General features: G+C 39.7%; 2 protein-coding genes across 9 annotated transcripts; one reads left to right on the forward strand and one right to left on the reverse strand.

The window, feature by feature from the left end:
• Positions 1 to 14174: 14174 nt before the first annotated feature.
• On the forward strand, positions 14175 to 18688 carry LOC307019229 (uncharacterized protein). 2 transcript variants are annotated; one of them, XR_013802606.1, is made up of 6 exons: positions 14175 to 14879; positions 14971 to 15104; positions 16572 to 16719; positions 16810 to 17058; positions 17214 to 17429; positions 18185 to 18688. XR_013802606.1 is itself a non-coding variant. In XM_079649937.1 (6 exons), the coding sequence occupies exons 1-6, from the start codon at positions 14485 to 14487 to the stop codon at positions 18251 to 18253; spliced, it is 1266 nt and encodes a 421-aa protein (XP_079506063.1). In that variant the 5' UTR covers positions 14177 to 14484; the 3' UTR covers positions 18254 to 18688. The 2 variants fall into 2 exon arrangements, 1 of the variants encoding a protein (XP_079506063.1); XM_079649937.1 differs by having other exon boundaries at positions 14177 to 14879; positions 17159 to 17429.
• Positions 18386 to 24603, reverse strand: LOC307019228 (G2/M phase-specific E3 ubiquitin-protein ligase-like). 7 transcript variants are annotated; one of them, XM_079649932.1, is made up of 12 exons: positions 24192 to 24603; positions 23712 to 23911; positions 23247 to 23485; positions 23044 to 23144; positions 22761 to 22933; positions 22253 to 22447; positions 21215 to 21301; positions 20873 to 21126; positions 20670 to 20795; positions 19702 to 19831; positions 19438 to 19536; positions 18386 to 18996 (listed from the first exon to the last, which is right to left on the reverse strand). In XM_079649932.1, the coding sequence occupies exons 3-10, from the start codon at positions 23466 to 23468 to the stop codon at positions 19721 to 19723; spliced, it is 1269 nt and encodes a 422-aa protein (XP_079506058.1). In that variant the 5' UTR covers positions 23469 to 23485; positions 23712 to 23911; positions 24192 to 24603; the 3' UTR covers positions 18386 to 18996; positions 19438 to 19536; positions 19702 to 19720. The 7 variants fall into 7 exon arrangements, with proteins under 7 accessions (XP_079506058.1, XP_079506059.1, XP_079506056.1 ...); XM_079649933.1 differs by having other exon boundaries at positions 18386 to 19020; XM_079649930.1 differs by having other exon boundaries at positions 19438 to 19546; positions 24192 to 24602.
• Positions 24604 to 26035: the final 1432 nt, after the last annotated feature.

The raw sequence follows: 26035 nt of genomic DNA on the forward strand, positions 1-26035 counted from the left end.
AGGTACTCCCATATCATCAGAAAACCTGACAGAAATAGTGTGACATGGATCGTATGTCCCTCGTTTAAAACCCCTGATGGCTCCATCCAGGACTGTGGATCGGTTGATGTTGAACTTGCATTAAATATCTCTCTCACCGGCACCAAACATCCCGTAGCCATACTGGAACTAGCAAGATAAATAAAAGTTAGGGCACACACACTAGTTTTGAGCAAGTGGCATTATGTGTGTGTGTTGTTCATGATCATTGACAATTTTGAACTTCAGTACATAATTGTCACGTACAAAGTATACTAGTATAGTAGAAAGTCAATAGGTGGTGACATGTAGCATAAGCTTGCAAACTAAACTGCGTTCCTGAGAATGCTCAGTGGCATCTGCCATTCAAGTTACCTCTCTCTTGAGAGTAACAATCTTATTGCTGTTATTAGTCTTGAGGAGCCATTTCTAAACAAACTAAAGTAGTCGCTCTCACCAGGGATGAAGGAATGTGCCACTCAGTGGAGCGGTGTGACTTACTGTGTTTTTAATAGTTTTTGGACAACAATAGAGCTCTAACGCACAGGGGATTCAAATATCCGCACATAATGTCATAAATTATGTCATAAATCTTGATGTAATTTATCATTATTTAATACCACATGGTTAAACCTACAGTGCGGAACTGTGTCTACCCTCCTACAGTGAGTAATTAAAAAAAACAGTGTTGACATGTGCTTTTTGTACACCGACCAGTGTTTTTGCAAGCCCTCCGAGATCTTTTTTGTACTAACCTTTCACTCTGCAGGCTTGCTAGTATAGCCTGGTTCAATTCCTCATCAGAAGACTCGTCAGACAATGCAGACATTATTGTAAGGTAGCTATCATAGATTGCTGATTGGTGGTGTGTTGAGGTAGAGGGTAACACAGGACAATGGCTTGCTGGAGTGCTGCCCGGAGCTGGATCAACAGAAGTTGTTCCTCCAAATGATGATGTAGAAGGCTGACTGCTGGAAGGGTAGCTTTCCAGTGAGCATACTGGCAGTTGAGTAGAATAACTGCTCGCTGATGTGCTGCTGTGGTAGGGTGAGATACTGCTTTGGTAGGTCAAGGCAGGAGTTTGAGTGAATGACATTCCACACCCAAGTGATGAGGCAAAAGGTTGAACTGCAGAAGTACAGTTTGGTGGGGAGGCAGTCATTGGACTGTTGAAACTGTCTGAAGATGCATTTGATTGTCTATCTCGTGGTCGAAATGAGGAGCGCAGCTGCCTTGCTGAACCAGTGTTTTCCGTACAAATGTTGTCCTCACTGCTATAGCCTGTAACCTCATCCTTGGAAAGACATACAAATAATTTTCAGATATACTACATTTCAACTGTACACTGAAGAGTATCTGGAAACACTTGGATTAATGATTATATTGCTAACAATTACTTTTACTGTCCACGCTTTAAAAGTGACATCTCCCGACGAGTACCAGTATCCCCTTCTATTATTAGCTCTGTTAGTCCAACTAGGCAGCTGCCAATTAAGTCAATTTCTGTGCTTGGATATAACATTTAAAACAGGCATTCTAACTCTGCATTAGTCTATAGAAGTACAAAAATAAATAAACACATAGCTAGTAAACATTTTCATGACTACAAAGCTGAAATTAAAGTTCAAGAAGAACATACATTTCAAATGTCAGAGGTAACTGACAACATTTAATCTTCAGGCATGTTTATACACCGATTATGGCTTATTATTTTTACAATGTTCTGCAGTTTAATTCAAATGTGATATCACATACCAAAATTGACTTTGATGGTCTGATGTATAGGGCTTTCGATTTATACACTTTATGTATGAGATTTACATCCAGTTCCTGTCCAGCACGCAGTTTTGGCTTGATCAATCTGTTGCCACATGCCATCAGAAGCTCTAGGCTGAAAAGCAGTGGGTAAAATGACAAAAGGTAAAAAAATGCACAAGACAGATTGAAACGGATCCTCTGACCGCCTGTTTTCCATTTCCTCTTTGATGATGGCAGTCAGAAAAATAAATGAGAACGAACGTAAGTGATGCCACAAAATCAAATGTACTAGTATGAATAACTGGCTTAATAGGTTAGGTCCTTTTTTCATTTGAATAGAATCACTATATCACAGTTTGGACTGGGACTGGATGATTACATTAAAGTGCTTACCTCACATCAGCTGAGAGTTTTTCTCCAAAGGCATCCCTCATTTGATCAGTGACAGTCCTGTGGTCCCAGGATTTCTGGAATTCAAATCCATTCAATATATGTCCTTGTTCATGCAACTGTTGCTTTGTCCGATGCTTTATGACGGCAGTGCTGGATGGTCCCGGAAGAAGGATGATGTCTTTGTTGAAAGTGTCATGATAAACTGTTTTGGCCCTACAAAACAAAGCAGATATTTTATTTTATATTCATTAAAAGATAATAATAATACATTACATTTATAAAGCGATTTTCCTGGTGCTCAAAGCGATATATTATATATCATAAATAAAGTGTTGTCTTTCTACTGAAAGACAAAACTAGACGGAGCTGGAAGTAATACATTAATTATCTTCTTAACTTACAATACCGAAGTGTGTCAGCCATGTGTCCTCACCTGCTCTGTAATGCTTTAGATATTGACCCATACACAACATAGACTTTGATTAACCTCTTCTAGCAAGATTAAGTTCATCAATATGTATGCCTGACTAGCTGTCGGCTAGCAAGGGAAATTATTTCATATTCCCCACCTTAAACAGATTTGGGACTAATCAACAGCATAGCAAGCTAAAAACATTAGCGTGATAGTTAGAAATATGTAAACTTAAACATTCATCCAACATTTAGTAACGTTAGTTCATCAAGTTGTAGCTCAATATTACAGTAGCATACTTGTCATTGTCCATGGAATTTAAAAGTGTGTGAAGAAAAGAATACTTCAATTTTCTACACATCTCGATTGACATGTGTACAAGTGTTACACAGTTATATTAGTTGTCATTGTATTAATCGGAAATAAAAGCCTTTAAGGTCTATTTAAGATTCAAGGCTTTTATTGTCATGCGTACATAGCTACAGGGTAGTTATGTCGATGAAAATCTTAGGTCACTGAAGTATTATTTGAATTATTTGAAGGATTAAAGTAACGTGTCATGGCAGGAAAGTTCAATCTGGTATATTCATTTTAATGTCACCTTATATAGAATGTGTGTTAAACTTGTGATTTCTGCATTGAGTGACTTCTGCCTAGCAGATACCAAGAAGAAGCCCCTAGGGTTTCTCTGTTAATTATCAACAGCGGCGCCGGATTCATTTCAGAAGTGGGGGGGCCAAAAAGTGTGTGTGTGTGTATGTGAAAGAAATGCTAAATCTACAGTGGTAATCAGTCCGCCAGTGCCTCCGCCAGGGCGGAGTGGTAATCACTCCGCCTCTCTGGCTACAGGAGGTAATGCAATTCATGAAACTTATTTAAAGAAATTCAAGAAATTGACATAAATTATTTATTCAACCGATGAACAATAGTTGTAATACAGTTACGAAAAGGACGAAGAGCCACTCGAACTGGCCTGGCTGGGGCGTAATATTAACTGTATAATAAAATAGGTCTTCCAATGAAACTATTGGTTAATAACACCTAACACAAGCTGTGATGTCATGTAATCAAAATCACATGACTCAAATGTCCAATCACAGGTGAGGGTGGAGGCGGAGCACCCTTCAAACAAATGTCCGACATTAGGCTAAAGCTAAAGAACATTTCCACGTGGCTAAATCTACACAATCTTCCTAGATTTTGCCGAAGTAAACCTCCCTTCGCTCACTGGCAAAGCAGATGCTCCGGAGCACTTTTTTGAGGTCCAGGCCGTCGGTCAAATCTTTGTGGATGTGGAGGAAGAGAAGGTGATTTAAGCGGCGCTCGGACATTGTTGAACGGAGGAACGTCTTCAACCGACGGAGGCTGGAGAAGCTCCGCTCAGCTGTTGCATTTGACATTGGCACAGTCAAATACAGCCGTAGAAGTTTATCCACTTCACTGAAGAGGGATTGCGTGCCTCGTCCCTGTGCCGCCAGCATGTCGGTGATTGTGGACACCTTTGTCACCTGCATGATGGGTCTTTCAGCGGCGGAACTACTGTTGTGTGCCTGCAAAACTGCTGGAAACAGTGACAACTGGGTGGACAGCCGTTCCATGTCAATATCACCTGTGTACATGTCGACCAGATTTTGGGGGATGTTGATGCTGCCGAAACCAGGGGGACTGTTTACTGCTGTGAGGAGTACCTGTTCCATACTCATCAGCAGCTGCAGAGTGGGTTGGTTAAACCTGCGAGTCAGCTCAGAAGTGAGCAGGTCAACTACCTCAAAAAACTGGCTCCTGAAGTAGTCCTCTGGATTTTCCCAATGATGAGACGCATCCCCATCATCATAACGGCGTGGAGCGCGCCGCCTTGGAGGAAGAGCCGGGGCCTGGACCAGGTCGCTCATGTTCGTTCTTTGGGCCTCTTCAAAGATGCTGTGGAATGCCTCTGTGGACCTCAGGTTTGTGTAGTGTGTCTGGAGCATCTGCACTGCTGACTTAACTGTCTCTGCTGAGAGGTCTTTGGACTGGAGCACCCGAGCCACCTCTTCCGCAGAAGAAAACAGTGTAAGACACACTTTCAATCCGAAGAACACACTAAATTGAGTCATCAATGCCTGCAGCCCTGGTGCCTTCTTGCTTGCTTCTGTGTTCCCCCCCATTCGGATTATTTCATCCAACGTGTCGTAGACGGCTTCATAATTCGCAAGCAGGGATTTTATTGCACTGCCTCTGGCTGTCCAGCGAGTGGGGCAGAGCGGTGTGAGGCCACTGACAGTAGGAGAGGCAGCAGCTGCAGCATCCCTAATGGTATTAAAGATGGCAAGTCGTTTTGGTGAGTTGTTGATGACCTCATGTATGTCGTGAACTAAACTGAAGGCACCACGTACCATGTTGCACTTTGAAGCAGCTTCCTGGAGTATGAGGTTTAAGCTGTGATTAGTGCAATGCATTGAGATTGCTTTGGGATTGATGTCATTAAAACGTTTGGCCACACCTGACATTTGTCCCTGTAGAACAGATGCGCCATCGTAGGTTTGCCCTCTCATGTCACCAATGTCCAGGCCGCATCTCAGTAACATGTCCTTAATAGTAAGCGTTATTGATAATGCGTCAGTCTTAGGACAGTCATACATTCCTATGAAGTCTTCATGGACAACATAATCAGCTGATACCCATCGTACAGTCAGAGACAATTGTTCATGCCCGGAGCAATCGCGAGTTTCATCCACAATAACTGCATAATGTTCTGCATTGTTTTTAATTTCTGTTAATAAAGTGGTGAGAGATTCCCGATACATTTGGTTTATGAGTTCATTGATTGTCTCGTGTGATGCATATTTCCCGGTGAGCATGAAGCTTCTCAGAGTGGGGTTTTTATCAGCTACGAGTTCTACTAGCCTTTTGAAATTGCTCTCCTTATCCTCATGCCCCCTGATTGCTAGGCCCTGTCGGGTTAGAAACTGCAGACAGCGCAGCTGCTCCATCATCCCATCTCTTCTTTTTTCCTGCTCAATACGCTCCTGTTGGACAAGCTGGATGTTGACTGGTGTTTGACTGAAGAAAGCACACTTTTTTTGAACACACTCTCTGTGAACATTGGACTTTTCGTGGCTGTCCAGGAGGCTTGGGCACTTTTTCCAGTTATTACATCCGGTATTTACAAAACTGTCATCTCCAGATTTGGAGAAAGTTACCAGCCGTTTGACAGCAGCAAATCTCAAATTTCACAGAAGGCCCGTTTAGTGGTTTTACAAAGAATTAGCCACTCTCGGTTTTTGTACCATTCTGCATTAAAGTACCTTTCTCTTTGTCCAAACGATCTAGCGGTCTCCTTTTTATCAACAATTAGCTGTGCAGCTTTACCCGTCTCGATGTCGCGACAACAAGCCTCCACGCAGTCGGAACCAGCCTGTTTCGGTTCAACGAGGCCTGCGGTTTTGACAGTCTCTGCGGCTGCAGAGCTGCTGCTTTTGGGTTTATCTGGCTGCGCTGGTTCTATAGTTGAAGGTCCAGGCTCCGGAGTTGTGGTGGATGTCAGGGATGTGACATTGAAGTGGTTGAATTTAAGTTTAGTTTGACTGTATTTCATTTTCTTATGCGCTGGTTCTTCTGACATGTTTGCGAGCTAAGTTTATCTTTCTAGGTTAACGGCTGCCACACACAGAACAACGTAACAAATAAACAAATCTCAGCTTTTTTATTGGTTGTAATGTAGGCTACTTGATACATTTGAATGGTGTGACAAAGTCCTCTTTGATTGGATTAAAATGTACATATTCTTCCTGTTATGTTTGCCTGCTTTATTTTACCTAGTGCAATATTTGAACTGCTCGCATTGACCCAAAGACACATTTTGAGTTGTATACACTGTTGGAAAGAGGAGATTCCTAGCTTTCTAATGATATCAGGATTGTTGTTGTACTCCAAATATTAAGCAAAATGTCACATTATATAATGATTGCCACCGAGTCATAATTTTGAGAAAAAGACGTTCAAAGTTTCCTCTTCTCTGGAATCCATCGATCTGATTGATTATTAGCGGGGCAAATGACCAGAGTAGCTATGGAGGGAAAATATTTTCGTTTGGATTACTTGTCTCGGGTAAACTCGCAAGTGTGTCTGTGTTAAACACACAGACGAGAAACACCGGCTGTTGTTATGCCCTGTGACGTTAAATTACTCCGTTCTCCTCTTGTAATTATGCCGTTACAAGCTTTCAAAGTTGTATTTATCATCTGGATTTGCCGAAAAAAGTTTAATATTCTGAAAGCCAAGACTTTGTTTATTTGAAATCAGATGAAACTGTCACGGACCCTGCCGTGTTATCTAGATTACTATACGGTTTACATTAATAATTTCAGTGAGAGGGAGGGGGAGGGGAGCTGCTGCTGCTGCTGCGCTGAGGGGGAGCCGAGTGAGAGCGAGGTGCCTGTCTTCTTCCCTTTACAAGCTTCACAACTGTATTTATCGTTTGTTTTTGGAAATAAAAGTTTCATATTCTGAAAGCCAAGACTTTGCTTATTTAAAATCAAACAAAAAACTCGAACCCCGGAAAAATATTTTTTTACACAAATACACGTATATTTTTTAATTGATCCATAAAAGTGGGGGGGCCAATGGCCCCTTGGCCCCCCTGCTTCCGGCGCCCCTGATTATCAATAGTCCTTGCAATTAACAGGGGAAATCCCGGATACATTTTCAGACATAAGGCAGTTAAAGTCTTGTAGAATGAATGTTTATCTCCTACACATCCTGCAGGCCTTGAGACTTGGGTCACCCAGCAGTAAACAAGATAAACGTCCTTTTGAGCTTATCAATAAAATGTATTCATTCCTAGTAAGCTGACTTTGGGGTGAAGGGAAGTTCAGGGAAGCCATTAAGCCACAAGAACAATTAACTTATGTTGGTTGACTGATGCGGGGACTGTCATGGGACGATGGCGTTTGGATATTTACAAATATGGCTTTCATAAAGAAAAACAGGTGACTGTTGTGTGATAAGATACATGATAGGATGTTTGTATGTGTTGAAGATGTTTAGGGGGAATGAGTATGTGTCCTGTCAAAGAGTCCTCTGTCATGACTCCAAATCATTGATTGGGGGATCTGCCTGAGGGCAGAGGGACAAACACACACACACACACACATACACTGTGAAGCAAACAATGGAATCAACACACTGACTTACTACCTGGGATCCCGCCCAGAAGGGAAACCGACCAATGGAATACTGCCAACTCACTGTCGAGCTCGCTCAGAAGTGAACTCTGTGTATAAATGTTGTGATCATTTTGAAGATCGGCGCTCTTGTTTTTGACTTGCCGCTCCTAAGCATTGTCTCACACGGTGGTAGAACCTGAGCCCGGAATACTTTGCAGAGTGCTTCGTGATTCGGTGAAGTATTTGTATGTTTCCACCATTAAAGCAGATTATTGTGTAACCCTTATCCTGGCTGCTTTGAATTTTTCCTTCTTTTGAGAACCCGCTCATATAGGAATGGCGCGGAGCAGAGATTCTGCCCCAACAAATGGTGTTTCCCCGACGTGATGACGTCATGACGTGGTGACTTCATGAGTAGGGTTTTTGAGAGGAAAATCAGCAGCCAGCGGACGAATGGTCCGGAGAAGAGGCCTAGAATAATCTCTGACAACTAAAACGAGGATCCTACAATTGAAAGGTGAGCAGACGAGCCTGTTTCTATCGAAGGTCTGTAATTGGCTAAACTAAATTTTAGAGTTGTCAGAGACATATTCCAGTGTCATAGTTGTTGCGGTGGAATATACAAATACGTGTTTTAGTTGTAAAGTAGGATATTGAGTTCCTGCAGCCGGAAGGGTATTGAAGTCCCTGGCTTAAAAAGTGGAGGTACAGAGTCCCCACAGTTATACTGTCTGGAGTAGTTAAATGGTAGTATTGATTCTCCATATAGGACTGACTCAAAATAACAAATCCAAAGCTCGACGGAGCTGGAGATGAGTTATTTATGTTATAAGTGATCCAAAGGAGAGTAACGCAAACTTCAGAAAGTCATTCTGAAGTGACCGGGCCTCACTATATCCTTTGTTGTGTTGGGGTTGAATCTATAAAGCCAAACGTCACGATAAAGAGTTCTGTAAGCCTGGGTTACGACTCCATGTCAGCGTCACATCGTTGAAAGACGGTGTTGAAGCGCGCTGAGAGGCTCGCTAAACTTGTTGGAATAAACATCGGACAATAAAAGCTGAATAGACTGTACGGGGAATTTTTTCTTTGAATATTTACTGGTAACGAAGACAGTAAGTCAGATGAATAGATACGAAGTCATAATGAAGGGAGAATTTGAACGAGAGGAGCGTGAGTTAAGAGCTTACGAGAACAGTGGGTTCAAGCAGAAAAATTGAATAAAAGGATAGCAGAAGTGTTAATTGTTGAAAGAAGCCCCCCTTCTCCTAAAAAGGCTGAGAGCTGCAGCGGGGGAGAGAGGGGGGTGTCAGTATTTGTCTGTGAGACCCCCCCCCCTTTTTTTCCTCTCGAGAGCAGCAGCAGCAGCCCGGAATGTGTCTGCTTGCTTTTTTCTCTAGTGATCTGAAGTTGGAGTGAAATACATAGAAAATTAACAGATCAAGGTGTGATTTGAAGTGGTAGATATATTGAAATAAATAAGAAACAATGATTTGCTGCTATTTAAACATAGTCTTTGAGAACTGATTGATACCGTTGCATTGCGTTGTGAATTTCATGGTATTTGTCATTAACTAAGGATTGTACTTAATTATACTTCAAGGAAAATTATATTACATACAGTAACCTTAGGGGAAAGTAAAAAGAGATTTACTGAGTATATGAAGTACATTAAAGTTAAGGCTTTATTCAAATTAAATATAATAGGTGGATTTTTCCACCTAGAATAAGACATGGAAAGAGGAGAATTTGTTAGACATGAAATAACGAACTCACTGGAAGAAATATATATTGTAAGGTTATTTAGGAGTTGTATTTATCATATACAGTTACTCTCAGTTGATGGTTGTTTAAAGTAGATAGGAAACTGAAAACGTAAACGATTCACCACAATGGTGTTTTTTAGTTTATGAAGAAGGAGTAGAAAGTAGAAAGAAGGTTTTTGTAAGTTTGTCAGAGGGAATCTGTTAATGTTTAAGCATGACAGAGGTGCTGCACGAGGCTAAAAGCCATCTCACACAGTTGGAGAACAAAAGAGGTTTTGATGAGAGAAGCTTGGGCCGGCAGCTGCAGGGCGCAGAGAGGAAGAGAGAGAGAAAAGTCAGATGGTTTGAAGAAGTATAGAGAGAGTACAGGTTATATAGAGTTACTACTATTCTGGAAAATGTCATATTTTTTTATGAGTAACATAAGATAAGAATATACTTTTACTTTAATTTACTAGATATAAGAACAACAGGCTTATCTAGGTTAACAGAAAATTGCTATTAACCAGTTTCAGCTGCAACTATCCTGTCTTTGTTCTAAAGAGAACATAAGTTGCATTTACAATTAATATTAAGAAAAGTTCACAATAGATACCATTAAAGACCGTTTGGGATTAATAGGACGAGTTTGTCATAAACATTCGTGCTTAGATGGAATAAAAGTGTTGAGATGTTCTCAAAAATGGGAGTTTTCACAATGCTTTTTAGTTTTTATTGAAACAATTAAGTAATAAGGACAGAAAAATGTTCCGTGATGATTTATTTAGGTTTCAGCTTTAGTAATAATGAAGATTACATTTTGTAATAATTCCTTTAAGTGTTCCAAAAATATATTCATTAACTGTAGTCAGATTACTTGTTTTTTAATATATAGCGCTGAATACAGTTAGTTTTGTATTCTGTTACAAATCTAACCATGCTTTTAACACACAACTTAGATAAACAATTTGAAAAAGAATAGAATAAGCAAGAAGATTACAGATGAATCTATAGTGGTTAAGAAAGGTGTCTTTGTTTTGCCTATTAACTGAAGTAATGAAGAATAGGAAGACTGTTACCATTAATGGGTTTAACATTCACATGTTTCAGCATTCCTGACCATATAGACGCTGTTTTATTTTGTAACCCGCTGGGGGAGAGATTTACATTGAGTTTTTCTCCGTAGCTGATTTGCTGTGATTACAGCAGCATTGGATAGTTGTGCGCCACCTTTGGGTTGTACTCTGAATCAGTGTGTTGGTGAAATGTTGCTCATTGCAAACAGAAGAACTGTGCAAAGAACGCATCTCTGAGGAGGTATGGACAGTTTGCTTGTGCCTCGTTGTCAAGGCAACAGTGCTGTGAAGAGGTACTGCAGTTTTTGGGGATTTCTGCTGTATAGAGGACAACGTGTGTCTGCTGATTGTATCACATTGATCCAGAGGTCCCTTCCCCCTCAGGACATCCCAATGCCAGAGAGAGTTTCCTTGGAGCCCACTGACCAGGGCCGGTTCTAGCTTTTTGGGGACCCTGCCACTGACTACAGCTGAAGAGGACAATGAATCATTGACTGTTCTCAATATGACAAGATCAAGAGACAGGCTGGTCTCAGTCTGTTCAGACTCTGAAGAAATCATGGAATGATTTTACAGCATAACTGTGCAAGAGTTTACCAGAAGGTGGTGTAGAACGATATGCTTAGTGTTTAGGAAAGAAGGCTGATTGTTTAATGATGGTCTGGAATACTGAAAAGATTAAAGTTTAATATCCTTGTTTGGCAAACAAGACATCTGATTATTTTGTCACACATGATAATCTTGACATAGTGACTAGCTATGGGTAAACGTGTGGTTGTTAAACCGTTTACCCATACTCTGCAGAGTGCTTCGCGATTAGGTGAAGTATTTGTATGTTTCCATCATTAAAGCAGATTATTGTTTAACCCTTATCCTGGCTGCTTTGAATTTTTCCTTCTTTTGAGAACCCGCTCATATAGGAATGGCGCGGAGCAGAGATTCTGCCCCAACATCACAGGCTCCTTCAACAGAGCAACACAATAACACAGATACAATAGAGCAACTAAACACAATAAAATAGTGCCATAAGAGTATACAAGTGATACATAATTTGTAAGTTGCACACAGGTGAATGTTATGGATGTTCTTAGTTCAGGTGTTTAACAGTCTTATGGCCTGTCGGATGAAACTGTCCCAGAGTCTGGTGGTCATACACACATTGGTGTGATTATGTGGGTAGAGCAGAGACAGAAACGTCGTTTTCAAGGGAAAACACTGCTGTTCCACGGACAATATTTTTAGAAACATAAAAAAAAACCTGCCTCAGCGGCCTTGAAAGTTGGCACCCGCCGACACGCACGAGCGACGCGCCTCACGTTTACCAGGCGGTAAAAGATGCAGCATGTGTACGGCCACTTAGCATGCTCAAGTGTGTTGCTAAATAAGCAAACATACATTTCGAATTTAGTAGATTGACAACTTCCATTTAAGTTACAATGTACGTTGTTCTCACCTTTTCCTTGGTCGCGAGTTCCACTTCCCAAAGTGGAGCTGAGTTTGGTATCTCAAAGATCCTCCAGTTTGTCCTCCTTCATCTGCTTGGCCTGCCAAAGCGACTTGGGAGTTGGCAGGTCTGAAACGTTCTCTCAGCTCACTCTCCACCGCGCTGTGAGAAACGTTATTAGTAACGTGCTGCTACTGTGCCTGTGAGCCTGTCCTCTGCCGCTCAAGGGACGATGACAGGGATGTGACAGTTTCAGTGGTTGACAAAAGGTTCCTTAAAACCCCTAATGCTTGCTGCAATCTACGCGATTCATCTTCCTCCATCATGTTATGTTGATTTGAAATCCGAAGTTCTGAACATGAGCCCGCCCCGCTCGACCTTCTGAGCCAATCACAGCGCGAGAATGACCTGCCTTCCGTTTCCACGATACTTTCTCTCTCACATACATAAATTCTTCTCTTGCATACATATTATTGTCTTCATACATACATACATTCTTCTCTTGCGTACATATATTGTCTTCATACATACATACATTCTTCTCTTGCATACATATATTGTCTTCAGACATGCATATATTATAAAATATATGTATGTAAAAGGAGAATGTATGTATGTAAGAGTGAAAATATATGTATGTAAAAGGAGAATGTATGTGCGTGAGAGGACCAGTATGAATTACGGCCTGTACGGCCCCTCATACACTGTTCTGCTTTCTGCACTGACCTCAGCAGCTGTTCTCACGATTTACATGTTGCAAATGACTCCAAACGACTCCAAATGACAAAAATACAGTTGTTCCAATATTCACGAAACGCTATATATACATTACTATTATGATTGCACACAACAAACACAAACAGCTCCTAAAGAATAACTAAATATCAGGCTACAGCCCTTGTATATTTTATTATACACACAATTTTTGACGATTTACATGGCGCAAATTGCTCCAAACTGCTCGCATATAGTTTTTCCGATATTCACGAAACGCTGTATACACATTACTATTATGATTGCACACATATTTCAAATTGCCTTCCATTAGCCCCGCCCCCCAGGAAGTCGGCCATTTGGAAAAACGTGCGTTTTTCAGCCATTTTAAGCACATTCTTGCAAACTCCTCCTAGGGGAATGATCGGAAACATTCCAATCCAGGACAAGTTCAGCCCCTATCCAATATGATACTTAATTGTGGAGCACATTTTGGAAAAATCACTCGTGGAGGTCGTAAGCTAACAGCGAATACACCATCTTTGATGATTTACATGTCGCAAATTGCTCCAAACTGCTCGCATAAAGTTTTTCCGATATTCACGAAACGCTGTATACACATTGCTATTATGATTGCACACATATTTCAAATTGCTTTTCATTAGCCCCGCCCCCCAGAAAGCTGGCCATTTTGAAAAATGGGCGTTTTTCATGCATTTTAAGCACATTTGTGCTAATTCGTCATAGGGAAATGATCGGAAAAATTCAAATCTAGGGCAACTTAAGCGGATATCCAATGTGATGCAATATTGCGAAGGAATAGTCGATCGCTTGAACATGGAGCTCGTAAGCTAATGGAGAATGTACCATTTTTGACCATTTATATGTCACATACTACCTTAAAGGGGACCTAAAAACAGGGCTGCAACGGATTTGATACATGTGGATTCTGATTTGCACCTCTATGATGTCACTCCACCTGTATGGTCAACTCTCCACCTATCAGAGGAATGAGAGGTTGCAGTGGCATGGCAACAGCATAGCAACAGCATGGCAACAGCATAATAACATGACGCTTGTGCCTCGCCCCCTCCTTTGCAGGGGGGGGGGGGGGGGGGGGTGTCAGCTCCAGCTCAGGCAAAGACAGAGCTGGAGTGAGGCAAAATGAGGCATGGCTAAAATGCATGATCTGTTTGGTATTTTGAAAAATAAAACTTATAAATATACCTTATATAGCTATGGCCCTACAATATATTATTCAAATATAGCATGATAGGCCCCCTTTAAGCTACTGAGACCCGCCTGTCTGCCTGCACCTGCAACTCTCTCTCACACACACACACACACACACACACACACACACACACACACACACACACACACACACACACACACACACACACCCACACCTACACATTGTACAACAAACACAAACAGCTCCTAAAGCAGAACTAAATATCTATGGAGGATGGATTGTGACACAATTAAATAAATAAATACATCATTAAATAATTAATTAAATGTGTCATTAATTAATTAAAATTGGAATTAAATACATAAATATGTGATTAAATGTGTCATTAATTCATTCAAATACGTATTCATTCAATGTAAAAACCACATATAATTATTTCACTATTTAATTAATTATTTCATGGACCTGTGTTGCAGCGCTTCATGAATTTATTTTATCTGTCAAACTCACCCATCAAAGTCAGGGGGCGGGGCTAACGCAAATCTAGTCTATCCATTGCTTTCGTCTAAAGCCTTTCCAAGCATGGCGGCTACGGAGGACATTCTTCAACTTTCTCAGGAGTTGGTGAGAGATATTTTAAACCTTGCTGAAGATGTGGAAGCAGGACCTGCTGACCCAGAGCAGGTAGCGTGTAAAGCAGAGGAGTTTATTGAAATTGTTGGAGTTATTTCCGCCCTTTCCGATCAAGATATTGATCGTAGAGTGACTGCAAATTTAGAGGAAGTACTCCACCGCTTCTCTGGTACCAGGGCGCAACAGATACAACACACACAGGGACCAGGACGTTTGGCGTTTGACATACCGAGTGCAGTCTTGGAACACCAAGTTCTTTCTGGAACACCAGTTTGTCAAATTGCAGCATTGTTCGGAGTCTCAAAGAGGACCATCAGAAGGCGTATGAAACAAAATGGTCTAAGGTATTTACACTACATTCACGAGTTTTCAGTTTATGAATGGCCGGTGTTGTGTAACAAACTCGATACTAATATGTTTTTTTTGTTTGTGCAGAAAGACCGACCTCTATTCAGCAGTGAATGATGAGGAGTTGGACCATATTGTAACAGAACTCCACAGAAGACATCCAAACACCGGCTACAAGCTAATGCGAGGTCATCTGAATGCAAGAGGTGTGCGTGTTACAAGTAAGTATAATAATATATGACCTGATGTAAGGGATAATATAGAATGAGACGGTCATTTCTCCTATGTTTTGCTAACTCTATTCTGGGTCGTGAGAAAACGCAAAGCCGTTTAGAAATCAATGCATGGAGGGATTACATACGCGTGTATATCAGATGTGGGTAGTAATGAGTTACATTTACTTGAGTAACTTTTTGGATAAATTGCACTTTTAAGAGTAGTTTTAATGAAAAATATTTTATATTTTTAATTGAGTAATATTGTTCTAAAATAGCAATACTATTGAGTACAATTGTTGGCTTCTCTACCCACCTGAGTATTAAATATATGTACATATAATATTTGTGCCTTGATTTATGTTACTTTTGTAAAGATTTAATATATGTGTGCTGTAGTTAAGAAGTATTGTTTAAAATACATGAATTTGAAGTTTATTCATTTATAATATCGTAGACAATCCCAATTAATTGACTGTAACCATAACAGCAGAAAGGGCAGCTTTAGCCAACAGAGATATTATCAGCTGTAGTCCCTGGCCAGATGAAAATAGACAGCCCCCCCAAAAAAGAGATTATTATTGATTACATTCATGTTCTTATTTGACAAATCAGATGTTACTCAACAGTTACTCAGGACTTGAGTGTTTTTTTTTCCACCAAATACTTTTTTACTCTTACTCAAGTAGTTATTTGGATGACTACTTTTTACTTTTACTAGAGTAATATTGTTCTAACGTAACAATGCTGACTTGAGTACAATTTTTGGCTACTATACCCACCTCTGGTGTATGTTTTATATGTGTGTATTTATGTAGTGTTGTCAGACTCTGATCTTGCATGGTTGTTTTCCACGCCTTCACTCTCCCTGTAACAAGTTATGAGTAATTTTTCTAACCATCACCATTAGTCCGAAGCTGATTAAATAAGGCAAATATCCTACATAGTTCCTCTTGAACCTCTTTTCCTTTATGCTCCTCTAATTGTAGCGGTGTCCCTAACAACTGCGTGTTATACATAGCAGTGGTGAGAACAGACTGTAGAATGCAACGATTGACCAATCAATTTAACAGAATTGGTAATGATTACATTTATTTATATTGTATCTATTATTTGAAAATGAACTATACAGTAGTGAGCCTAGCTAATTTTAAGATAATGTTCATGTAGCCTATGTTTCTATTTGCAATGCATCCAGTCATTTTATTTGCAGTTAACTTGAAGCCAGTAGCCATGTATTAAAATATCCTATCACTAAGTTTGGTGTAACAACTTTTTTCTCTTTCAGAAAATTTAGTTAACTTTGGTTATTTTGACATGGTTCTGCACTGTAATAGTTGTACACACCTCACTATGTTATGACACTGTTTCCTCAAATTAAGTGACTCCACAAGTATTTTTGTTCCAGCACTAGTCAAGTAGATTGAACAGGTGTGAGTGTGTGTTTTTTTTATTTCATTCTTCTATCCTCAGTCTCAAGACTGCAAGACTCATTACGCAGAGTCGATGCAGAGGGAGTCCACATGAGACGTCTAAGGCTGCGTGTGTTAAGACGACGCCAGTATTCTGTTCCTGGCCCGAACTCTTTATGGCATGTAGATGGCCACCATAAGCTCATCAGGTCAGTGATATTGGCAGATAAAGAATGCATCTGTCAGTAGAATTGTTTTACAGTAAAGTTGTTTTTTGTGTGTTTACAATTGCCTTACAGGTGGAGATTTGTTGTCCATGGTGGGGTGGATGGATTCAGTCGTTTGGTGGTCTACCTGACTGTGGCTGGCAATAATAGAGCTAGAACTGTCTTGCAGAGCTTTATCGCTGCTGTTGAGCAGTATGGGCTGCCATCAAGAGTACGGTCTGATAAAGGAGGAGAGAATGCAGATGTAGCAGAATTCATGATCAGGAGCAGAGATGCCAACAGGAATTCGCACATCACAGGAAGAAGTGTCCACAATCAGCGGTAAAAAATTGTTTGGCAACTAGGCTCACACAACAAACATTACCAGTTGAATATGTCACCCACAAATTAACACCAATTGTCAATTTGATCCTAAAAACAGAATAGAGAGGATGTGGAGAGATGTGTATGAACATGCCCTGGACCTCTTTCATCAGATCTTCACTTCACTGGAAGATCAGGGAACACTGAATCCAGACAATGAAGTCCATCTTTTCGCACTGCACCGGATCTTCCTTCCTCTGATTCAGCAAAGCCTAGATTCTTTCAGAGATGGATGGAACTTTCATGGTCTTAGAACTGAAAGGAATCAGTCACCACAGCAACTCTGGAGAAGATACAGAGAGCAAGGCCCAATGGAGGACCCTACTGAGGTTAAAGAAAGATCAAATTTTAACACTTTTTAAATAGTCTGTTTCCCTAATGGAATTATATGAGAAATGATATGCTATAAAGGTACTTTAAATGAATCATACATCTTATCAAGGTCTCCTGAGCTTTTAAAGAACAACCTGAGTTATAGTTATAGTATTCATGGCTGTATTATTTTACAAAACTATATAGGCGACCAAAAACCAACAGGGTCCATAGTGCTCAGTAATTTTTTTCATAAGAAGGCTGTTTGCTGATATGTGGGTTGTATCCCATTTTGAATTATGTACTGATTAGTTTTAACCATTTCATCATTAAGTGGCCATCCTAAAGGCTTTTTATAGTTTTTTCACTAGAGTGCCTTGGATTTTTTCTTCGGTTATTTGTAATATGTATAATTTCTCAACTGACTTAGTGACCAAAAATAACAAACTTAACCCTTGTGCACTGTTAGAAACCACTACCGACTCGTTATTGTTCATTTTAGTGGCTTTTTTCCCCCAGCCACGACTTTGATGCAGGTAGAGAATTTGCCCAGTGTATTATTGACCTAGTGACATTTTTAAAATTATATTTACAAAATTCATTTCAAATTAATGTGTCACCAAAAATCATTCCATTTTCTGTAACACAGCAACATTTATGGCCACATTTAAGAGTGAAAACATCCAACAGTGCATGAGGGTTTAATACTTTGAGTAATGAAACTAGTTTGATGTATTAAGTACAAGATTGATCATGCTTGTCCTCCATTCAGGTTTATGAAGACTATGGGATCGACTGGAATGGACCTCAGTCTTCATGGAGGCACTGTGTCAGTCCCTGAGATTCAGCTGGCCCATGAACTCTCCGATGAAGAGGCTGCCATTTTGCCAGCTCCAGGAGTTTCTGTAACTGATGCACTTAGATCATATATAGAGACTGTGCAAGTTTTATCAAGAATCATAGCAGACTAATGTCCAACCAATGCTTTTATTTGGCATCTTAGAACAAGCAATCATAGTAAAACGCTTCATTCCTTAAAATCAGTTTAGCCTTAAAGCTCTTCCATCACTGTTATGAACTTGTAAATGGACTTTATGCACAGCTCCATTACTTCCTAAACTTAAAACACACTCCTTTTACTTGCTGTCTCATTATTGACCACTGAATGAATAACATGAATACTGCTCTCTTAACACTGAAAGCTGATGATGCAGAATGGTTGGGTGTAAGTAAATGGAAAAAACTATTTTGAATAAAACAATTGTCAACTACTGGACACAGTATGTTCACTGTTTGTTTTCAAAGACACTGAACTTGTGTCAATTGACCTGACCAACTGCACAGTGCACATCTGTCCGAAAAACACTTAAACAAGTCCAAATCCAGTCTGAACACTATTTATGGCAGAGACGAGTGCTTTCTCAAAGTCCATGAATGTTTTGAAATGGGCTGGCAGCTTTAGTGTTTCAAAGCATGCGGAGGATGTAGGAAGGGTTCCACCAGAAATCTCCACTTTCAGTTCAGGAGGAAGCTTCTCCCAGCCAACCCAGAACGTCAGCAGCTGGACCAGTGTAGCCGATGAAGCTAAAAGTCAAAGTGGATTCAAGACTATATTTAGTTCAACTTAATTCATATCAATGAGACATAGAAGAGTTGCTAAAGAGAATAAATTAGCCAAATACAGGTGAAACTTGGAAAATGAGAATATCTTTCAAAAGTGCATTCGTTTCAGTAATTCCAAAGGTGAAACAAATCTCATAACATGCAAAGTGAAATATTTCAAGCCTCAGTTATAATTTTGATGATTTGGCTTACAGCTATGAAAACCAAAAATAAAAGAATCAAATTAGAATATTTTATGAAATCAATAAATGTAATCATCAAAATTATTTAAAAAAATGCTTGAAATATATTGCTTTGCATGTAATGAGTATATCAGTTTCACCTTTTAAGTTGAATTACTGAAATAAATGAACTTTTGCACGATATTCTAATTTTCCGAGTTTCACCTGTAATGTTAATTACCTGTTTCAATGAACATCCTTAGAAATCCAGTGATGCGGCACGTAGACTCTATGTCAAAGTCTTCATCATCACTGTCCTCAAGTGGCCATGTGATTTTGTCTAGAAGCATCTTACAGAACAAAGTAATTATTTTAAAAAGAACTTATTTTAGTGAAGGAATAGGCAGAATACATTCTTGGTAAAGGAAAAGAGAACCAGCTCAGTCATTGAAGATGTGTGTACATTCATCAAGTGAAGTCAAATCTAACTAAATTACTGATTTACCTGTGGTGTGAACTGCATTTCAGCCATTTTGGGGAGAAGAAGAGGGACAAGATGTCAACAGGGGCCATACCATCACATCTTTCAGTCCTTTTCTCAACTGTTTGATTTGGCGCATGGTCCTCCCAATAACCTAAGAGGCAGAAAAATCCATATTACAGATGAAATCCTCAACCCAAATTTGCCAATAGTAGGGAAAATGTTCATAAAAAGCAAATTACTTGCTTTATAAAATCCATCCTCACTCTACTACACAATATAGCAACCCTTTATAAGACATTTTCAAGTTCTAGAATAATGTACGTACGCCGCTAATCAAATGTGTTTTCCTGTAATGTCCCTTTATTTAAAAAAAAAAAAAAATTCTACCTGGGTTACAAGTTAAAGAGAATGCTAGTTCTCCTGCCTACAGTCCCAAAATGCCTGTGAGAGAATAAGTGGTGCTTCATGCAAACCTGACATAACTGTTCTGCTTAAGACAATGATGGATGATGGGGAAATGCCACTTTCTAAGTTTCAGCACCTGATGTCTAGTGCTCAAATACGGTACTAAGAGAAGTTAACAGTGGTGAACACCTAACTATCACCTTTTTAGAGTAGATTATCAAAAGGGAAATTCACACAACCAGATGAGTGTTGTTGAGCTGCTTTGATGTACTGTAGTGTGATTTTTTTTTATGAAGGATTGCATTTTGTTTATGATGATTTTTCCTACTGGGTCAACTTTTGTGAAATTGGGGTTTCTTAAATATACCATTGTTCTAATAACACTTGCAGGAATGAGAAACATTGTAGTAGTTAAACTGTATGTATTTAATGCTGGTTTTGAATAACTAACATTACTATGGGCCAAGACCAAATATGTTTAATGTTTCCATCTCTTCCTGTGTTGACATAAGAACCCAGGGTTCACAACACTTTATCATTTCAACAACTACAGCAATGAATTCCGTCAATAAATAGGGACTCACTGCATGGAGTAGAAGTTTGTTATGTAGCCATCTCCAATTTGTTTTGGTGACTGTTGGGAGATCCCAGGACATTGAAAGATCTGAAACGGCGTCCTTCTGTTCCGGTGTAAGTTCTTCATGTTCAAGCTAAAATCCAAATCATACAAGTGATTACATTTGCCCAAACAATAATTCTGCAAGGCAATTTTTTTGACATTACATACCAGTTTTATGATGCTCCTGATGTGCAGATCAGGACAGTCTTCTGTAACAACAGTTGCTGTTTCAGGGTCCCCATTGAACAGTACATGAATTACAGCAGGACTTAATCCTGTGACATGGGGGCCGTCATGCAGAAAGCTGTGGGCCAACATCCTTCCTGCAACCCGGAAGAGGTCACTTTCAATAAGCACCTCTGATGCAGCTGGAACAAGATGATCAGGTTCACCCTCAAATAGCAGTGTTCGGCCCATTCCTCCTGTAAAGTATCCAGAGATCTAGAGATTAAATCAAAAACAATTAACCACTGAAATACATTTTCATCTTTACAATAGGAAGAGACTTACCAAGATCTAGACTGAATCCAAACTGAAGTTTGGATATTATTGTTGTCATAAAGTACCGCATCACTCCCTCCCCAACAGCAACGTCACCTGAAATAAAATTGATGAATTAATTATAATTAATAAATAACAGTGGCAAAACAATGGCTGACTGATCCAGGTAACAGGATTAGGTAACATTTAACAAGCAAGGAAAAAGTAGTCAATATTGTATGTGTGTATTATGCAAGATCTTTTTTCATCAGTGATCTTCAATTATATGATTTATGGATCCCATTTAACAATTTCATATAAAAACCTGAGTGTTATAAACTTTACTGATACATTTATATTAAAAACTTTGGTAATACTTTACTTGAATGGGTATGCATAAGACTGACATGATAATGTCATAATCATGACATGACACCTGTCATGACACTTTATGAATGCTTATGACAGTCGTCATCAAGTGTCATTCGATAAATGATGTCACTTTTAATGCCAAGTTGACTTTGTTTGAGATGTCTTTGTTATGACAACTTGACATAGACCAAAACAACGTAATCTGTCATAAACATGACATATAAGACCTGATTATCAAACTTTGAAAATATATTTAGCTTTATGTCTTAACGTAACATTAAACTGTCATATATTGATAGCTTTCACATTGTAGTGTGGAATCTACAGAATTGACGAGGCATTTTGTTGGTTCTTTTTACTGCTTTATTTACGTTTTTACATTACCTTTTTTGTTGGAAATAGGTTGAGAGATAACTGGCACAGAGGACACCAGATTAGACATGCAAAAACGTTCAAAAAGTTTGATAATAAGGTGTTCTGTGTCATGTTTATGACAGGTTATGTTATTTTGGTCTATGTCAACAACAATGTCAACTTGGCATTAAAAGTGACGTCATTTACCGAATGTCACTTAATGAATGCTTATGACAGTCATAAAGTGTCATGACAGGCATCATGTCATGATTAAGACAGCATCCTGTCCGTCTTATGCACACCCATTCAAGTAAAGTGTAACCCAAACTTTATATTACTTACCAACAAGAATACAATGAAGTGGACATGCCCATTCTTGCTGCTGTTTATAGAATGACAGAAGTTCCCGTTCCCTGTCTTCTTCGGAGTCCCTTACATCCATCTTCATTCTCAGTGCTTTTCCAGGTGCATGTTCCCTTAAAAGATGCTCTTTGAAAACGTTTGCAGCTTCAGCTGGTTCCTTAATAAGCTTCCAATCTAGAAAAAAACAACAATAAAGTGATCAATTCCAGACAGACATGTTGTTAGTTGGGATGTTACCCGCAGATTAAGATATCCTCTCAGTCTACAGAAAAGGAGAACATTTACAGAATATTTTACAAAGCTGAGTTGATATAAAAACCGCTTTCTGTAAAAAAAACAAAATATTTTAACAATATATAACCCTATTGCCCATTGTTTTGTGTAATTGTATTAGCTTATCCAATTATATCTTACAGGTGTTATTTTTCTATTGACACAGTTTAAATTACACACAATCTTATAGCAACTGTATTGTGATGACACAGACCGTTGTTTGTTTCTTTGGGACCAAAATCCTCATCAATCGCTGCTGGGGCAACTGAACCCTCAGCTGATGTTGATGGCCTCACTGGAAGACTGTCAGTGACTGGAGCTGTCCCGCTATCATTTTCTTCACTTTCACCTCCCTCTTGTTCTCTTTCTAATGCCTGCATGGGTGCCCTTCAAGTTAACAAAATTGAGATTATGGTCACACTCCCTTGTTTGTGTGCACAACACTTCCCAAAGAAAAAAGAATACACCATCCTTCAATTTCTATAGGAAGTACATACCCATTGCAGCTCAATCTGTGCAGCTTCATCTCTGAAAAGGGAACTTCATTCTGGCAAGTGATGCAGGGGATTACTGGACCAGAGACATGACCTGAGCTCTCCTAGCAACAACAACAAAATACTTTTAATTAATGATTAAATGTCACCAGTGAGCTTTGTTTTAATGATGCATTAAACTGAGTGTGTGAAATTATGTACACTACACAATCTAAGGTTAGATCCTGTTGAAGTGGACGTATGTAGATTGTGGACTGTCCAATCATCGTTGATGGATCTTTCAGAAAGGCAAGTGTGTATCCAGAGCTGGGACACGGAAGTAGTGCCAGATTTCGACTACGAGTAGATCCTGCAATTTTAAGAAATTCAAAGCCTCCGCCTTTTTGGAGCTTCGGGAACACTTCCATAAGTTTGTTTGATATGACCATTGGATCGCTGTCATTCCCTGTGGAATAAAAGCACATCATATTGACTCACCAAAAACTAAGCAAATAAGCCTGTTATAACGTATTCACAACATGATAAATCAACCTAAGTTTGAGTCTAATATGAACATATGGAAATACTTGTCTATAAAAAGAAATGCCGAGCATAACTGCACAATTTCAACTTTCCACAGACAGTACAGTACTTTCTTTATGGTTTTGCTAAAGTCTTAGTTTCTTACTCACCTAAAAATGTCACTTTTTGCTCTCCAAGTCCTGAAGAAAGAAATTCCTGTTTATGCTGTACGCTTGGAACTTTCTCCACCTTGTGGTCTGCCAAACAACAGACCGTGTGTGTGTGTAGCTTCTTCGAATGACTTGTGCTGGTCGTCTCATAGTCCTTCTGGCGCCACCGGTATACGGCGCGAAAAGCCTTGCTACCTCGGCTGCAACACAGAACAATGACAACTCAATCGGTCACCAGTCAGCTAAAACAGTTAGCCTCACCGTCTATTTAAATTTAGTGGTTGCTGCGAGCTAACACTATTTTGCCGATTAGCGTTGTATGCCCGCACCATTGAACACACACAAAGCATACCGCATACAAACACTTTTCAATCCATCTCCAAATTGTTCGCTAATTTAACCTACACCTGTGTCCAAAGTCATTGATTACTAACACACTTGGCTGACATTAAATGACTTAGCTAAACTAAGTTAGCTTACCTTGGACAGGTGTTCGCAGTGGAGCGGCAGGTAGTGGAGCCGCCGATGTCGCCGGAGCCCCCGCCGCCGCTGAGGTCGCCGTCGGGGCCGGAGGAGTTCTGCTGAGAGCTTCCTCGATTAAAGTCGCTGCTTCTCTCAGCAGCTCAGGGCAACTCTTCGACATGTTGTACTGCACGCATGAAATTCGTCGATGTAGGTGCAGGCATGGGTGCAGGACGGAGTCTTCCACTTGACCCAACGTACTGTAGCCTATAGGTGAATAGCGCCATCCAGTGTATCGGGGTATTTTCACTATCAATCCATTATCTGGAATCCATCTGTCTTGACTTGATGCGCTGGGTAACCAATCAGGTGTTAGAACCCGCCCCCTGACTTTGATGGGCGAGTTTGACAGATAAAATAAATTCATGAAGTGCTGCAACACAGGTCCATGAAATAATTAATTAAATAGTGAAATAATTATATGTGGTTTTTACATTGAATGAATGCGTATTTGAATGAATTAATGACACATTTAATCACATATTTATGTATTTAATTCCAATTTTAATTAATTAATGACACATTTAATTAATTATTTAATGATGTATTTATTTATTTAATTGTGTCACAATCCATCCTCCATATATATCAGGCTACAGCCCTTGTATATTTTATTATGTGAAGTACTATATGATTTCATGAAAAATATCTACTGTTTATTGGTAGATATCTCCTGAAGCCTACAAATAAAGTGTGAAATGTAGGCCTGTTACATATATTATTGAGCGATATATATTATACACACTGTTCTGCTTTCTGCACTGACCTCAGCAGCTGTTCTCACTGTAAACATCGCCTCACAATGAAAGCATAACCTAACATCCAGGGGAGATGTGATTAGTGAGTAAACAAACAAACAAACAAACGGTAAAGGGCAGAAAGTCAGAAAGGTCAACTCTCCACCTATCAGAGGAATGAGAGGTTGCAGTGGCATGGCAACAGCATAGCAACAGCATGGCAACAGCATAATAACATGACGCTTGTGCCTCACCCCCTCCTTTGCAGGGGGGGGGGTGTCAGCTCCAGCTCAGGCAAAGACAGAGCTGGAGTGAGGCAAAATGAGGCATGGCTAAAATGCATGATCTGTTTGGTATTTTGAAAAATAAAACTTATAAATATACCTTATATAGCTATGGCCCTACAATATATTATTCAAATATAGCATGATAGGCCCCCTTTAAGCTACTGAGACCCGCCTGTCTGCCTGCACCTTCAACTCTCACTCACTCACTCACTCACTCACTCACTCACTCACTCACTCACTCACTCACTCACTCACTCACTCACTCACTCACTCACTCACTCACTCACTCACTCACTCACACACACACACACACACACACACACACACACACACACACACACACACACACACACACACACACACACACACACACACACACACACACACACACACACACACACACACACACACACACACACACACACACACACACACACACACAACCACACCTACACATTGTACAACAAACACAAACAGCTCCTAAAGCATAACTAAATATCAGGCTACAGCCCTTGTATATTTTATTATGTGAAGCACTATATGGTTTCATGAAAAATATCTACTGTTTATTGGTAGATATCTCCTGAAGCCTACAAATAAAGTGGGAAATGTAGGGCTGTTACATATATTATTGAGCGATATATATTATACACACTATTCTGCTTTCTGCACTGACCTCAGCAGCTGTTCTCAGTGTAAACATCGCCTCACAATGAAAGCATAACCTAACATCCAGGGGAGATGTGATTAGTGAGTAAACAAACAAACGGTAAAGGGC

This window comes from Notothenia rossii (assembly GCF_949606895.1).
Source record: "Notothenia rossii genome assembly, chromosome: 9".
Taxonomy (NCBI): Eukaryota; Metazoa; Chordata; class Actinopteri; order Perciformes; family Nototheniidae; genus Notothenia; species Notothenia rossii.

What these genes read in the sequence shown, in the direction of transcription:
- LOC307019229 (XM_079649937.1), top strand. Translation starts at nt 14,485, where the DNA reads ATGGCGGCTACGGAGGACATTCTTCAACTTTCTCAGGAGTTGGTGAGA. An exon ending in ATGAAACAAAATGGTCTAAG is followed by an intron (nt 14,880 to 14,970) that starts GTATTTACACTA and finishes TTGTTTGTGCAG; the next exon opens with AAAGACCGACCTCTATTCAG. An exon ending in AGAAGTGTCCACAATCAGCG is followed by an intron (nt 17,059 to 17,158) that starts GTAAAAAATTGT and finishes TCCTAAAAACAG; the next exon opens with AATAGAGAGGATGTGGAGAG.
- LOC307019228 (XM_079649932.1), bottom strand. Translation starts at nt 23,468, where the DNA reads ATGGTCATATCAAACAAACTTATGGAAGTGTTCCCGAAGCTCCAAAAA. An exon ending in TCCCAAAGAAACAAACAACG is followed by an intron (nt 22,448 to 22,760) that starts GTCTGTGTCATC and finishes GTTTTTTTCTAG; the next exon opens with ATTGGAAGCTTATTAAGGAA. An exon ending in ACTTCATTGTATTCTTGTTG is followed by an intron (nt 21,302 to 22,252) that starts GTAAGTAATATA and finishes ATTTTATTTCAG; the next exon opens with GTGACGTTGCTGTTGGGGAG.